This window comes from Conger conger, chromosome 4, assembly GCF_963514075.1.
Source record: "Conger conger chromosome 4, fConCon1.1, whole genome shotgun sequence".
NCBI lineage: Eukaryota > Metazoa > Chordata > Actinopteri > Anguilliformes > Congridae > Conger > Conger conger.
The window spans coordinates 65,400,223-65,417,198 of NC_083763.1; the positions used below are offsets into that span (position 1 = coordinate 65,400,223).

The 16,976-nt window shown below is 41.1% G+C and overlaps 1 protein-coding gene across 3 annotated transcripts in view; it reads left to right on the top strand.

The window, feature by feature from the left end:
- Nucleotides 1–2,880: 2,880 nt before the first annotated feature.
- The window catches only part of myom1b (myomesin 1b), a 41,354-nt gene continuing 27,258 nt past the window's right edge, over nucleotides 2,881–16,976 (top strand). Inside the window, exons 1-10 of one of the 3 annotated variants that reach the window (XM_061237472.1) lie at nucleotides 2,944–3,010; nucleotides 3,903–4,103; nucleotides 8,159–8,293; nucleotides 8,511–8,691; nucleotides 10,051–10,208; nucleotides 12,235–12,327; nucleotides 13,401–13,489; nucleotides 14,386–14,430; nucleotides 15,429–15,590; nucleotides 16,106–16,267. In XM_061237472.1, the coding sequence (XP_061093456.1) occupies nucleotides 3,964–4,103; nucleotides 8,159–8,293; nucleotides 8,511–8,691; nucleotides 10,051–10,208; nucleotides 12,235–12,327; nucleotides 13,401–13,489; nucleotides 14,386–14,430; nucleotides 15,429–15,590; nucleotides 16,106–16,267 (1,165 nt within the window). In that variant the 5' untranslated portion in view covers nucleotides 2,944–3,010; nucleotides 3,903–3,963. Of the gene's footprint in view, nucleotides 3,011–3,902; nucleotides 4,104–8,158; nucleotides 8,294–8,510; nucleotides 8,692–10,050; nucleotides 10,209–12,234; nucleotides 12,328–13,400; nucleotides 13,490–14,385; nucleotides 14,431–15,428; nucleotides 15,591–16,105; nucleotides 16,268–16,976 lie in introns of all 3 variants that reach the window. The other 2 variants (XM_061237473.1, XM_061237474.1) reach the window with 2 other exon arrangements.

Consider the following 16,976-nt stretch of genomic DNA (forward strand, 5'->3'; position numbering starts at 1 on the left):
GCTGGCTATGGGAGGGCAAAGGATGGCAGCAATTGTGTGGGTTAAAATAGAATCCAGTGGCATGCGTCCGTCCCCAATTTATTGTGGACTGTGACGGAATGAAGTCATTAGCCTTTCATGTTATCGCGTTCCCAGCCGGAGAGACGCACTTGTGGTTGCTGTTGAAGTGAAGCTGGTGACTTTCCGGGGAAATCAGAATTCACAAGAGGGCTGATTGATAATGGAAGATTATTCCAAGACTAAGGACATCCCCAGATATTTTACATTAAACCCATTGTATAACTAAACAAATGTATTTGATGTTCAGTCAAACACAGAAAACAAAACTGTCTTCATTTAAACTCAATATGCCAACAACAGTTTACTTTTGTTGTGTTACAAGTAGCAATGCACAATCATGTAGAGTTAGTTATTTTTTAATAGAAAAAGAGTTTTATAATATTATAAATAGTAATGTACTGCAGACTAAACCCAATCTAAGAAAACATAATGTACAATAAATATGGCTCCTATGCGGAATGTCAAATCCTGAAATGCAAGATATATTATTGATGAATAATTAATTTGCACCTACTGAACAAAGCCAGAGTTTGCACATCAACCAAACACAAAATGAGGGCTCTATATAGTAAAGCTGGCTCAAGTGGTAGCACGGCTACAACACCCTCATCCTATGAGATACAACTTCGAATGAATTTAAGAAGACCCCGAGCAATTGTTTAAATCTCATGCCGAATTACAAACTACCCGCACATTGCTTCCTACATGACCTACTGCTTCCCTTTATACAAGGAGGTATCTGTTGTATGTGATAGAACTAAGTAACAATAAAATCTCTAAAGTTAGCTACTGGAAAAGCTGTGGACCTATTCCAGATCTCTGGAATACCGTGGAGAGCCAACGGGTGCAGATAGCCACCGGAACCATTGGAAACATATTGTGCAGTTAATTTCCAATACATTTTCATGCTGTAGCTATCAGATGAGCAGATTCAGCAAAATTCCTTTGGTTTTGCCTTACACTGAATACATTTAGGGTTGAGATAAAAAGATGAACAGGAGACAAGAGTTCAGAATTTCTGCTCTTATTTCCTGGTATTTACACCTAGATGTGTTTAACTACTTATAAACATAGCACCTTTGGTGTAACACCACCCAATATTTATGCAAGCAAAAGTATTGGAGCAGAGAGTATTTAAGTAAATGAAAGTAAATACACTTAATATTTGGAAGCATATCCCATGTTTGCAGTAACTGCATCAAGCCTGCGACCCAATGACGACCAAACTGTTGCATTCTTCTTTTGTGATTATTTTCAGCGGGGGGGAAATAATCTCTTCAGGAGGCAAAATGCATGCTTAATTGTGTTAACTTGTGATTGACTTGGCCAGTCTAGAACCTTCCACTTTTTCTCCCTAATGAAGTCCTGGAAGTAGTGTGTTTTTGGTCACTGTCTTGCTGCACGATGAACTTCCTCCCAATCAGCAATCAGTTTGGACGCATTTCTCTGTAAGTTGGCAGATGGAATGTTTTTGTAGACTTCTGACTCCATCCTGCTACTACCATCATGAGTTACATCATCAGTAAAGATTAGTGAGCCCACTCCAGAAGCAGCCACGCAAGCCCAAGCCATGACACTTTCGCCACAGATGAGCTTGTATGTTCTGGATCATCAGCAAATCCCTTCTTACTTTGGCTTTTCTATCACTTTGGTAGAGGTTTATCTTGGTATCATCAGTATTACTCACTGATGAGTGGCTTGCATCTTGTGGTATAGCCTCTATATTGCTGCTCTCTAAGTCTTCTTTGAACGGCTGATTGAGATACCTTCACCCCTGCCCTGTGGAGAGTTTCTGATGTCACTGACAGATGTTTCGGCTTTTTTCTGTCAACAACTGCTTTCCTTTGTCAACCTGTTCAATGCCTGTTGCTTAGTGCACGACTGTTGTACAAGCTATCCCCAATGCTTGAGCAATGGTGATTTTCTAAGCTTCAAAATGCTTTGCTTTTCTCACAATGACAGCTCTCTGGTCTTCATGTTGGTTTATCTTTTCACACAAGTCTTGCAGTCTTCACAAGGAAAAACCAAGAATAGACATTTCAGAACTATTTACTGTTTAACCAATCAATCTAACAGAACAAATCTGGGCAACAAGAAGCACCTGTCAGTCACATGTTCCAATGAACATGAAGTCTGATACAAAAGGTGATATATAATACCAGGAAATAAAAGTTGTCATCTCATGTGCATCTTTTTACCTCAAACTCAATTGTCTTCAGTGTATAGCAAAAAGAAAGGAATTGACCTTGCTGTTCCAATACTTTTGGAGCAGACTGTAAATTACGAAGATAAATAACAACAACTGCCTTTATTTATGAACTATTTTTTATGAACAAATGCATGAATGAATGAATGAATGAATGAAAAGTAAACTAAACTAAACTAAAATGTCCTTTTATGGTACAGTAAATGCAAACTTTCCAGACTACCAATCCACCATGTATTTTCGTGTGTGTGTTTTTGTGCGTCTCCGGTGATGAGTTCCAGTTAGGCCTAAGTTGCAAAGCATTTCCCATTCCAAGATTTCCCATGGGGATTTTTCGGAGTGAAACACACTCCTATCATGTCCATTCATGTACTGGAAGAATTCTGAACGAATTTCAAACATTTAAATCCCATACCATATTGTGCCGAGCAACAATAATGTTTGGGATCTTCAATGTTTTGAAGAGTTATGCAGGCTGTATCCGGCTACATTGCCGCGGTACCCTGAATGTGGTTGAAGTGCTAAGATAGTCTTCCCACTGCTCGCTGGCTATATTTAACGGGCTCACTACCCATAAAAGGCCGGGACTGTGGCTTTGACATTCCGCCGAGTGCCAACATTATTTTTGTTCTGTCGACTGCAGCTTTGATCACTGCTCCCGCACGAACTTGCGGCTTTGCGTGGATCTCGTTGGTCTTCACTCTCTTGGAGTTATACCTCTTGCTTCCGCATTTTTTGGACTTCGTAAGTATGGCTTTGTGTTTTTTTGACAATTAATTGTTCTGAAGATGAAACTACAAATTAATGCACGATAAATTGTTTTTTAAGTTTATGGAAATTGATTTTAAAAAATTCTTCAAAAATGGACTTTGTTTACACATCGAAATGTATAGCATATACATTTTTTATTTATTGTTCGTTTTTGTATTTGGGTGTTACTTTTTGTCTTGTGCACTCGATCGAGTTCGTCTGACGGTGTGTTGAGTAATTTTGTTCGCATCCCAGTGGATACAGGATACACATCCCAGATGTATAGGTTGACCTCCTGAAATTATGATGGAGATTAGATGTACGTATTTTACAGTTCCAATTTCTTACTTTAGACGTTAAAATCACCTTCCTATTGCCTACTAACGATAGCTTTTACATATAATACCAAAAAATAGGCCTATATTGACTTTACTATTTTGCTGCAGGAAAAGGCTCGATCATAAAAAACAAAACAAAAAAAAAACTGTTCATGTAATCACTTTTTTATACCGTATATACCATATATTTATTCCCAGTTATTTATTGAAATGGTAAAATATATGACATTATTATTATTATATTATTTATTCCAAATTATTCTCAAAAACAAAGGCTTTCTATAAATGCATAATATATATCATAATTACAATCAGTGAAATACATCCAGACTTCAAGGTTATGACCTTTCTGGTCTTTTTTAATGGAAAGTAAAAATTGTTTAGTTCTCTGCATCTAATAACAAATGTGTAAAGATACGATGATATGATTCAAAAATTCAAAGGAAAATAACATCTATAAACAACAAATAACTAATAAGCCATCACATTCTTGAGAACAAAGAATGGGTCTGTACAGTGTAACTAATGAGGACATTCTTGACCGATAGCTAAAGAAATCCAGGTTACAGGCCACTCAAAAGTCGCAGGTCACGATCAGATCGGTGCAGGATGTCGGGGTCCTTACCTTTCTACCAGAAACACCACCGCCACTATGACCGCGGATACCGCAGCAAGGAGCTGGAGTCTGCTCTTAGCCAATACCGGCAGTCCAGCACTTACTCCGCTCGCAGCAGTAGCATCAGCAAAGGGTAAGAAGCCACGGGCCTGAAGCTGTGCTGTGCTGCCACGTCTCCTCCCATCCTCCCCTCACTGCCTGAGAGACTGGGCGCAGGACTGACCCAGACATTTAACCTTCTTTAACCTCCTCGGGCATTCTCCTGCACCTTGCGACCCGCACACCCCCATTCTCACCTACTGCCATTTCCACCTCCATCCTCTTCACCTCTCCTAACCTCTGAGAACCCCCAACCTCTCCAAACTCAAGTCCCCCAGCATATAACCATTTACACTAAGAGAACGCATTTAACACTGTGCCTCAAGTCAAACAAATAAAGAAATAAAATAAATAAAAGTACCAAGTTTGCTTCATGAAACTTATGATTTATGTTTCATCCGTGAAATTAAAGTTGCTGTTTTTCAATCGCAGTTCATGTGTTCATGTTATAGTATATCTTTTGATACATACTCTGGTGTACTGTTGGACGCTTTTGCTGTGTGACTGCATCTCCACAATCAGACAAAAGGATTAGCCTGCAGGTCTACTCCTATTAAGGCTGGGCAGCGCATAGCTCCCTGTGGAGCCCAGTGTAATTTAATTCTGTGGTATGGTGTACCATAAACATACTGAAACAGTATCTAGATAAATGCACAACACGTTTCAGGGTATTTCAGAGCTCACAGGGACACTGAGTCTTTTCCAAAATGGCAAATCAATGTTTGGTTTTTCAACCTGAGCCATTTTGAAATACAATACTACAGCAAATATAAACTATGGTTTTGAAGAGAGGTCTTTTCCTTTGTTAAATGGGGGCATTGAATAAAAAAATCACTCTTTGATTAATTCTGTTTAATAAGCAGTGTTTTTGTAAAAAATGTAACGCTTTTCGATTATTCAGCAATATTAGTGTAACGGATTGAATTTCACTCTGGCTTTCCTTTGTTAACTGATCTTCCGCTGCATAAAGGGTATCCTTCTATTATGTCATGTATAAATTAGATGCACAATGTTTGCCAGTGTTTATATTTTTAGGAGTCGACAGCACTTTCGGAATGCTGTGGGTGAAATACAACAGATGGCCTGAGCCGGAGTGTAATCAGGATAAGCTAGTTATGTTAATGTTATGTCTTTGCCTGACTTTGTGAGCAAACACATGCAAAAGGCTTTTGTATGGTGATATGTAAAATGTTTTGAGCTCAGTGCATACAAAGTCTCTATTTACAGCAAAGTATTAATACGTTTCTGAGAGTCCAGGAATTAAGTGGCTCTATTGGTATGGTATAGAGAGCGATTGGAGAGGTGTTCGCTTTCATAGATAATGTAACGCCTCATAATTTCTGCTTGAACATGAGGTGGAGGTGGTCTATGGTTGTATGGTTTAATTGGTTGCTTTACTGCTTTTGGGTTCTGACTCTTGGAAGGTGTCTTCTTGTCTATATTGCATATGGCCTGGCACATCTTGGTACTGGTCCTTGTCCAAAAGAGCGAGTTTGGTTTGTCCTGCGTGAGGTTGGTTGTGATTGGTTGTTCCCATGGGGAGGTGTGGATCAGTCCTAGATGAGTCAGCACGGAGCTTTAGTGACCTGGTTCTGATTGAGGGTCAACCAGTCTTTTCCCCCGGTCTTTTTTTGGAATGTCTTTATCTTGGAATCATCCACTGTCCTGAATCTAATGTGAGCCTTTTAGTATGTCAAGGTCTCTGTAATACCTCCCCTGGTGATCAGTGTGGTAATGTGAGAGCCTGATTATTCTTCATATCCACTGAGCTATATTTTTCACATCCCTTGTCATCACACACCATCGCCATTTCATATACAGTAGGACTAAAATTAGACTTGCAAGTAACTTTTATTTGCCCTGCAGATAAAATATGTTTAGGCTTGTCCTCTTGCACATTTAAGACAGCCATTGTTAACCGCATATGGGGAACTTGATGGACTATTGTTACATGTAATATTTTGGTCCAACCAAAGGAAATTTGTTAGTTGTTTTTGGAGACTGACTGAATTATTCTTCAATTTCTTTAAAGTAATGTATAAGCTGTGTCTATGGTTAATCAATATCAAGTATGATATTGATGATATCAGTATGATTGGTTAATCAATATTATTTCTCAAAGAATGCCACCATAATCCTAAGAGCTCTTCATTTCAGCACCAAAAAAGTAAGCAATTAGATTGGCCTTGACAGTGTATATGAGGTCAGGGGACAATAAATTCTGCATGCTGGAGATGTTTTTGACTGAGCGTTGGAGAGGGAATTTACAAGGCACACTGTTGTTGAATGCCTGCAATTTTGTTGGGCAGCTGGACAGCTCTGGCTTACCAGCCAGGACCACTAGACTCTATAGTGTGTATAGCAGATGCCGATTGGCTGACTGATGAGTGGAGTGTTGTAAGAGTTGAACTTAAATCTGCAGATTCGTTGTTGTCCTTGTATTATTTTTATTCTTATTCTCATTCTAAATAGAGTTACTTCGTGAATAGAGAGCTGAGTGAATATACAATGGAAATTTAAAATTCTCCCCAGGCCTGACATTATAATTAAGTACATAAATGTATGAATAAATTAAATAACCATATTCCGTGTGTCTCTAGACAAAGCAAACAGAATGTTCCAGAATGTGTAAAATGAAGTGCAAGCCATTGTTTTACAGAGCCAAACTGATCTTTTTAACTTTTTCATCACAGTGGCAGGAAGTGTTCTTTTTTCCACTAAAACACAAATGATTCAGCTGGGACTATACTATACTATTCCTCCAGACCCGCATTAACAATAACAGTCAGCATTCGAGGGGATCCCCTGTTGTGCTCCGTTTGTCATGTTATCTCCTTAGTTTATCCCCATAGAGCCACTACAGGATGGCTTTAGTCACACCACTGGAGAATAGCTTCAGGAAATAGCCTTGGAGCTTACCAAGATTGATTTTTTTTTAAATATGGAAGGCCTAGGCTTTAGTACCAAGGAGAAGCAGTAAGTCAGCTATAAATTGCTCTATTCCCTATTTCACCTTCAACAGCAAGTCTCAATGTGCTGTAGGGAGTTCATCTCTTGGGGTGTATGTTCCTTTTGGCCTATGGGTCCTTATATTAATCAATGGAACTAGCTATTCCTGTATTCTTCATTTCTGTGTCATGCTCATATGCTTTTCCTTTAACATCATAGTCATATCATATCATAACTCTTAAAGGGTTCTGATTTTCTGCATGTTTACACTAGGACTCGGAACTATACTGTCCTCTCAGGTCCTCTTTGCACTTGTTCTTGTGTTTAATTTGCACTTTGTTGTATGTCGCTCTGGATAAGAGCGTCTGCTAAATGCCATGTAATGTAATGTAACATCATGTCCTTGTCTATCTCTTCCATTCTCACTATAACTTCTTCATCTTTTTATCTTGCTCTGTCTCTCTACCCTACCCCTAAGTCCTACTTCTAAAGCAAACACACAAACACAAATGCATGCCTGAGACATAATTGTGAATTAAAATAAGATCATGGATGCGTTTATTTTATGTGAGAACAAAAATGTGTGGGGTTTACAGCTGCAAGTCTAGCAGGTGTATAATTTTATTGTTTTTGTTTTGGGCTTTGTTTAGAATTGAACTTGAGCAAGCTTGTCTTAAAGTCTTGTGCTTTAGATAAAGGATTTGTGACAGTCACTTATCAAGCCGCATTGGCAAGTATATTATATTGTGTTATAATCTGTAAGTTATAATTTGTAAATTACAGCTTCAAAGTTTAAAGCTGTCTTATTTGGAATTGTGCATGCTAAATTGGCAGGTTGCTTTGTCAGTCACTTTTTATTTTAATTTAAAAAAAGAAACACTCCATTTAAAGGCTGGTTGATCAGATTCAATTGGAATGGGCATTATTAAGCAGAAATAAAACAAAATATTTCATGAGGAAACGCTTCATTTCACTGAAGAGCAATACTTCTAAATGCAAGATGTCTTACTCTTGTATGTGTTCCTGTGTGTTTAGTTGATGCATTGGTTGGGCCCTATTCTTATACACTGAAGTTGGAGTCTGTTGTGATTATGCTGCTCTGATTTTTTAAATCTTTATCTTTGGATTGTGCTGCCTCAGAGCGAAAGCTGCTGTGTTCTCAGAGGTAGCGGAGACTGATCTGGGCCCAATAGCCAAAAAATCCAAGCCAACGTACCTGGCCTTCGACAAGGAGAACCAAATCATCGGCTACGTTGTGCCTCTCTTCAAAGGCAGGTGTGTCATCTACATTGGTCAAAGCCCGAGTGGAGTCTTGCAACCAGACAATATTCAAACAAGAAATGTTGTCACAGGCATCGTGATTTGTTCTTATTTTTCTGAACCTTACTGAAGATGATGGTGATGGTGGTGCTGATGATAAGGATGATGATCATGATGATGAAGAAGACAATGATGATGGTTGTCTAACCAAGCTTGGGTTTTTTTTTTATAGTCAGGAGTTTGCCAGCGGACTTTCAGACACCGAGGAGGCAAGGATGAAGGAGACTGCCGGGTACCTGGCCAGGAGAGAGCTGTTCTCCAGCGAGCTAAAGGAAGAAAAAGTGGAAATGCACCAGACCTCCAGGAGAGTGGCCATGAGAGAGTCAGCGGAGCGAATGGTCTTGAAAAAGACGGTCAGTGCAGGATCACCTGTTATCCCTGTGTGACACCATCATTATTTCCCCTATGGCATTCCCTTCTCACTCAGCTCCTCACTCACTCATTAATCTGGATGGACACACACTGAGGTCTTGTAGCCCTTGCAGAAACTACCCAATTGTTTGAAAATGAACAAGCTGTGATGAAGTAATCAAAGATGTGTGACAATGTATCATTTAGTCTCACTTTCTTTTAGGAGTTCCAAGTGCAAGTGAAGATGTTAAAAAACATATTAGCTATTTTTAGGATGTAATTTTGTAGCATGTAATTTTAGCATCTGTTCACATACTGTATCATAACACAGTTTACTCAATTTCACAGTTCAACAGATCTTCATTCAAAAGTTTCAGCAACTCGTTAACTCGATAATCTCTTTGACATAGAAATGTGTGTGTGCGTGTGCACGTGTTTGTGTCCAAAACATCTTGGTCATGAGGTCATGTCACTGCTCAGTTTACAGGTTTATTTCAACCGATGTTTGTATATGTTGCAGTGCCTTATCTTTAATCTGCCAACAAATATCAATAACGTGTATCATCTTTGAACTTTTATGAACACCTGTCTGCAAGTCTGAGTACATCTATTGGCATAGTATGGCATGGTACAATAAATTGTCTGAACTAATTTTCAACCCCTACTGTATATGCAGTATAACATGAAAACGAACAAAGGAGTATGCAATGGCTTAACATCTTCCTGTATAGTATTCCTTAAGGTGTTAACTATGTGTTAACTAGCTGCCAGAAAGTAACAAAACATTGAATATACTGTATCTTACTGGTATAGGAGGCGTCTATTAATTGGACTGAAGGCACCCTGAAACAAAATGTTTTGTTAGATTCTTTCGGAGAATTGAGCTTGGCATGGTGTCTAGCATAGCTATAAAACAATGAAAAACTAAAATCACAATTCAGTGTCACACCAGACCATGATACAGACCATCCATGCAGTGTACAGACTGTCCCCACTTAAAAAACAAGTTACTGCCAAGTAGTCATGCCATCGCTGGTGATAAATTCCATAGAGCTGATCTTGATTCTTGAGATACTGACAACTAGTGTTTTCAAGATGTATAAATGCGTCTTGCTCAAGGGCTACAGTAAGTGATTATTGTAAGATATTGGGGAGCCAAGATTGGTCTTTCTCATATATTCTTTATATTATTTTTAAACTTTTAACTCTAATTTACATGACCCTATTTTATTAAATCTCTTTTTGCGCTACGTTTAAAACTTTGGGCAGCATCCTGCTGTAGGAAAGGTTCTGGACAAATAATGATTATTATTATTGTTGCATACTTGTGAAGAAAGCATCATCTGTCCTTACTCGCATAGATCTACGAGAATGAGGAATTCCACCGGAGGATGAATGAAGACCACCTGATGTACGCCCCACGCTTTGTGATCAAGCCCCGCTCCCACATGGTGTGGGAGAAGCAGTCGGTGCGACTGCACTGCACTGTGTCAGGCTGGCCTGAGCCTCGCGTGGTGTGGTGAGTGCAGCGTCTAACGTCCCACATAGACGCCTTCCGCGTGTTTATACACTGATCACTCCCACTGCGTAGGGTTTTTCAAATATTTCATCTCATAACTGCCACGAGGCAGTGTAATGTCCCACGCAGACACCTTCGGCATAAGATAAGATAAGATAAGATACACTTCTATTGAACCCCGTGGGGTAATTTGTCCTCTGCATTTGACCCATCCTAGTTACCTAGGAGCAGTGGGCAGCCACAGTGCAGCGCCCGGGGAGCAATGTGGGGTTAAGGGCCTTGCTCAAGGGCCCAACGGCTGTGCGGATCATTTTTATTGTGGCTTGAACGGGATTCGAACCACTGACATTGTGGCTCCCAGTCATGTACCTTAACCACTACGCTACAAGCCGCATGTTTATATACTGATCACTCCCATTGGATAGGGTTTCTCAAATATTTCATCTGAAGGCTCTGTGAAATGACAACATTGCTTTGTCCCATACACATAACACTGGGTCGACATTACTGCATAAAATATGACTAAACAAGCTGGTTAGCACCGTGCATGGCAGCCAATCGCCGTTGGTGTGTGAGTGTGTACGAATGGGTGAATGAGAAGCATCAATTGTACAGCGCTTTGGATAAAGGTGCTATATAAATGCAATATATATTACCATTTATATTACACACACATTTGAATGTGCGCTGCTAAATGGTGCTGTGTTGCTGATTCCAGTGTAAACAATAGTAATATTTTAAACTATAAATTATAATATACATTTATTTCATTCAGAAATGCAATGTGTACTGTAAATTATCAATTGTAGAAATATAGCTTGAATATTCTAAAAATGTTTTATTTGGGATCAATAGACTGTAGATTAAGACTACTTGGCCCTTCATTGTCCTCCATGTTGTCCCCTATAATACCTTTGAGGGTTGAATCTGGTAATTCCTCACAGAACAATGGGATTACTGCTTCAGCGATGGTACGAGTATTGTGTCTGTATTGGCACCAGATGGTTTGTCAGTTCCCATCTGAGTCATTCCAAAGTCTTTCAAATATATGCCTAATGCCTGTCTGCTTGTCTCTCTGTCCCAAGAGTGATGTATTGTGGGAAATGTCCTTACAATGCATCTGCTGGGTATGCTCTTGAATTGCTTTATCTGTCACACAGATCAGGATAAGTTCAGACTGTATGGTACATATTATTATTCTATCACTCTTTTAGTGAGAGGGAATATCGCAGATATTCAGATTGTAAATCAATACTTCTACGTACTCCATTCATCATATTTTGCTAAAGAGCAGCATTTAGTACCAATTCACTGCAGCAGCTGACATAGTCTGGAATTGCCTCCTTGTAGAGATGAGGAAAGTCTGTGTGATAGGCACATTTTGAGACCCCCCTCTCCAGTGGGTCGTGCAGCGAGTCAGCTGTCATCTGCGGATGTACTCTGCTTCTGGAATTCTTTAAGCCCTGTGGCGTCAAAACAAAACAAGTGGTGCTTGACTTGGGTCAAAAATACTTTCCCTACTTAAAGAGGTGAAATCATGGTGGGTGCTGCTGATGATAGCAGTAATTCAGCTGCTATGTGGCCTGGAGAACCTGCTGCCAGCAGTGATCTATGTCCATTGTGTTTGAAAGGTCGTCTGGTGCCATGTCTGCTTCGTTTATTGGGTGCTTGCTGGAAATTTTTATAGATGCTGTAAAAACACTGAGATCATATAACTCAGTGACTCCCATTATTGTTCTTTTTGAGTCGTGAATTTGAGTTGCACATGTTACATAATTCATTTTAATATCACTGGGAATATACCTGGTGGATAAGTATAATTAACCACTTTTTATTCATTATGAAACATGGTGGTTGGATGTTCCTTTCATGTTAATCTGTCTGTCCAAGATTACATCTTTCTATCGTCGATTTCCCAGCAATCTCTGCCCTCTGTTATGCATGAAATCTTGCTCCTGTGCTTCCTCCCCCTTATTTTGTCTGTTTGCCCTGTTTCTTCTCTCTCCTGTCTTCCCCTCACACCTAGGTACAAAAATAATGTGTCTATTGACCCTCTCCTCCACCCTGGCAAATATAAGATACAGAGCAGTTACAACGTTCATTACCTGGAGGTCAACAGGTAGGCACCATGTACCACTACCATCACCAAAACAGCAGTGCACTATTGGTCTCAATTCTCTTTCAAGACTTATTTTTTGAGTCAAGGTCAGAGCAATATTTGTCTCATCTGAGCTGTTATCAGTGAGCTAGCACTGTCAACACTGGGCTAGTACGTCTCAGTCTGTTGTACACGCTGACGTGTGATATGGAAACTGAGATAATTCCCAAACCATGACTGCAGCATACAGTATAATATCACTTTGCTGATATGACTGGAACCAGAGGTTAGCTTGGGCAACTATTAAACTGACCTTAATTTAGCACTGTGGATTTGATGTACTGGCTCATCTGAGATTTTAGGAACATCTGGGCCAGGAACCTGTCTCTCTGTCTGTCAGTGGTCTGGCCTCATGCAGGTACCAACAGCAGTTGGTTGTCCTGGGTGTCATATGACATCAGTCATTTCCAAGCTCAGCCTGGCTTTTGATAACAAAGAGGTCAATTAAAAATAGCACGCAGACACGCTGAAGGAATTTACTCAAGATAAAGGACACACTTCTGCTCTTGTAGTTTATTTTTAGACAAGGCAGTAATAGCAAAACACTCTTTTGGATTCCTAGATTTTATGGTCCAAAACAGTTAGGGACAATTTCTGACAATGAAAGCACAAAAATATATGATGGAGTAAAAACAAATGAATTAAAAAAGATTTTAAAAATATCAAAAAAGTGCTTTAATGTCAATAATTCTCAGTCAAGCATTGCAGGGAATATTGGAACTGCAGAAATTAGGATTATACAACACATATATCATCACAGTTTTCTACTGTTTTTACTCTGCTGATGCATGTATGTCTGGGGAGTTGTAATATGTGACTGCTCTACTGATCATGAGTGAAATATTGAGTGTCAAATCCACTCTCACATAGTTTACAGTATATGAGACCGCTATGGCCAGAGTGGACTCATATAAACTCTGTTTGAGTTGAGTTAACACTAGACACTTCTGGTGAGGGCATGAATGCGCAGGTGAAGTGAGCACAGAGGAGCGGTGTGTGGAGTATGATGTTTACGTGCAGCTCTCTGCTTTCAGATGCGATTTTGATGACACCGCTCAGTATCACGTATCTGCCATGAACGCGAAAGGGGAGCTGTCCGCCTTTGCCTCCATCGTGGTGAAAAGTGAGTTTGCAATGCCTTGTGAATCCTTCCTTTGTCTAGGCCAAGTGTCAGACTTCATCTGTCAGGTTTGAAGGTTGTAGCTCTCTCAGTTTCTGTTAAACCAGATCACAGGCAGTCTAGTAAGACCTTACATTGCCTGTCTGTGGGGCCCAAGGCCACTGGATGCTAGGCTGCTGAAGACTCCTCTGGGCACGAGACAGGGGAGCTGTCAGCTCTGTCAAACTCAGCCTGATAGCTTATGCAGCTGAGCCTGTGGGGACCTTCACCTACAAGAAGACATCACCTCCCTCCACATGCCTGCGTAGTGATGAATAACCCCATGGGTCTTTGTCATGCGCTTTCAAGGTTCAAGGTTCAAGGTTTCTTTATTAGTACCCAAGGGTAAATTTGTTGTGCAGACAGGAGATTCAGGAATGCAGAGTTAACAAGACATCACAGTGGTACAGAGTCATAAGACATAAGAAATACTTTCAAACAAGCATCAATATTGTCTCAAAATAGTATTGAAGTATAGTAACTCCTGAGAAGGTCATGACAAAGTGCTTCTACACACACACACACACACACTCACCCACTCCCTCAAAGGCTTAGAGTGCCTTGCAGGGGCACCCCCTCTGGACTCATCCTTCGCAGGCATCTCAGTGGCAGTCCTGGGAGCTCCATTGGTGGGTGCTTCAGGAGCTCCAGGTGGTCCACCTGCTCCAGTGAAGACCCTTAGAGTCAATTGCCCTAGTCATTCATCAAACCTGACAAGTTGCCTGCAGACAAATGCTGTGATATTGCAAAAGTGAAAGAAAGCATTAGGTGACATTTTATCTGATGACTCTCAGATAAGCTTGGGCTGTGTGACTGTTTTCAAAATGTTTGTGAATGTAAGTATTGTTTCCTTTATGTAGGATTCAAAGGAGAAGTTCCCGACTCACTTCCTGCTCCAAGACATCGTAAGTTTCACATTTTCTTTTGTCCCTATTATTTCAAAGCTGGACTAATTTTCATATTTTCACACTCAAGTGCTTACCTTGAGGGCATCATTAATTACTTTGTTTTAGCTTCAGTGCATGGAGTACTGAAGTTCTAGAAAGGTCCATACTAGCTTCCAGTTCTCTCAGAGTGATGGTTGGTGAAATGTCGGTGTTTTATTGATCTAATGGCCTCTCTGTTTCCCCAATGCTGGTTACAGAAGGGCCAGTGGACCTTGCAGGTAAAGGATGGTGTGGGTACGGAGGGTGACACAGGGTCTTTCATCCCAATGTGGACATTGATGTTTTCACTGAATCGTGGTCGACTGCATGGGGTTTTGCCTTCTAAATAACTCCCTTGTACCTAACTGGTCACATTGTGTGGACACCCATGTTTTATTGTCCCACCTCAAATATTTCTGTACTTGGGTACAGTAAATCACCTTAGCTTTGATGCAGGGTGCGTCATTTTAAATGGACCTCAACATATGGTCACACTTTATCCAGTGGATGGGTCGTGTGATAAGGAGTGTCAGTGAGTGATCGAGCTCGAGTAATCCCTGAGATTTCGCCCTTATTGGCGTGCACTGTGGTCTCAAGCATGCTAATGTGGCTTTTGAAGACATCCCCACGTGTTTCACTGCAGAGGGCATTCTCTGGTGTGTCTATGTTGTATTCCAGTTATTTTGAGGTGTTAATGCAACCTTGGTGTTCAATGTTTTGTTGCAGTCGGTGGGTCTTGCTTGGGAATGGAGGTCTATTTTCCTGTTGGTTTTTTCTCCTCTCTGTTAACAATTTTAATGTCTGTATCTGTCCCACAGAAAGCATCTCTGATACCTTTGAAAGAAAATGGTTTCTTGATTGTAGAATGCTTCATATGCATACTTGTGCATGACGTGAAGTCTGTGCATAAGTGATGGTGCTGAGTGATTTTCACCTGGGCGACATTTATATCCCCTCGTTTCCTGTGGGTTTTATAGATGGGTTCTGCTCTGAGTACGGCATCACATTTGAGACCCACTTTGTGGACAAGTTCAGTGTTTCCTTCGGCCGGGAGGGAGAGACCCTAAGCCTGGGCTGCACCGTGATCATCTCCCCCAGTCTGCCTCGCTTCCAGCCCGAAGTGCAGTGGTACAGAGATGGTGAGCAGAGAGAGAGGGGGCGGAGTGCGGGGGGGCTTATCTTAGCACTTAGCGCTGGTGTTGTCAACTTCATGATTCATTAGGTTACTGATATTCTTTCACAATGCCAGTGTCTGCCTACACACTGACAGGCCACTTATTAAGAAATATGGTGTGAGTGGAAGCCAAGGATGGGTTTATGGTGTAATGTTTCTGGGTGTTTTTTAATATAATTTCACATTGTTTAGCGTTTCTCTTGAAACGATTTAAAATGTTGCGCCCAGGACACCAACAATGACTGCTTTAATGTCCGACTCAATCTTAAAAATAGTTTCAAAATGTTTTATTATGTAACATTAACTGAACGTTGATCATGAACAATGCATTTAGACCCACAGTGCTATTTCACATTGAGGCAACAGCTAAAGATTTCAAATGAAACATCAGCAGTAGAGGAATATAAACCATTTGAGCTGTGTTCACACAGCACCACAGGAACAGCGTGTCTCCCCTGACCACGTTCCCCTGTCCTTTAGACGTTCTCCTTCAACCCTCCAAATGGGTGCACATTCACTGGAGCGGAGAGCGCGCCACCCTGACCCTCCCCCACCTCAACAAGGAGGACGAGGGCCTGTACACCCTGCGTGTGGCCACCAAGTCCGGCTACGAGACCTACTCCGCCTACGTCTTCGTCAGAGGTGAGGCCATCCCCAGGGTTCCCCAAGATACTGTACTGTAGCAGAAGCACACTCAGGTCATTTCCCCATGCTATATACAGAACGTAATGCTGTACCACTCCCAAACACAGAGGCGTAGCACCACACAGCTTTCCTCACAGTGTGAACAAGGTCAAAGCAGGACTGCTTCATTTTATAGGCCTGTGTTCTCGGTACCTGTGTGGTGGCCTTTCCCAACCCCTGGCGCCCGTGACGTTCCCTCACGCGCTCAGGCATGCCTCCTGTGCCTCCCCCCTCCTGCGGCTCTTTTTTATGGTGCCATTTTATTAGCTGTGACCCAGGTGTTTCCCATCCTGGATTCTGAGGCTTGTGATTGGTTAAGTGGGGAAGGGGTCAGTGTCATGTTCAGGTGTAAGCTGTGGGGAGACGATGGGGAGAGATGTGTCACAGTTTCCATGGGCCTTCTGTCAACTGTTCCCGACTGTGAACAGTTGTTGCAGGCCAAGGTCGGACTGCAAACCCAGCTGTCTCTAGTAGACTCGCAGAACGTGTGTGTTCCCTTGTGAGTGTGTGTGTGCTTTGTGTCTGAGAGGCCACTGGAGCACAGCCAGTGCTTTCTGTTGTTACTGTCACTCCCGCAGACAATGGAAATCTTTCATTAAGACTTGGAAGATGGCAACTCCTTCTCAAACATTTTCACTTGGCTGAGGGTAACATGGAGTGTGTACCG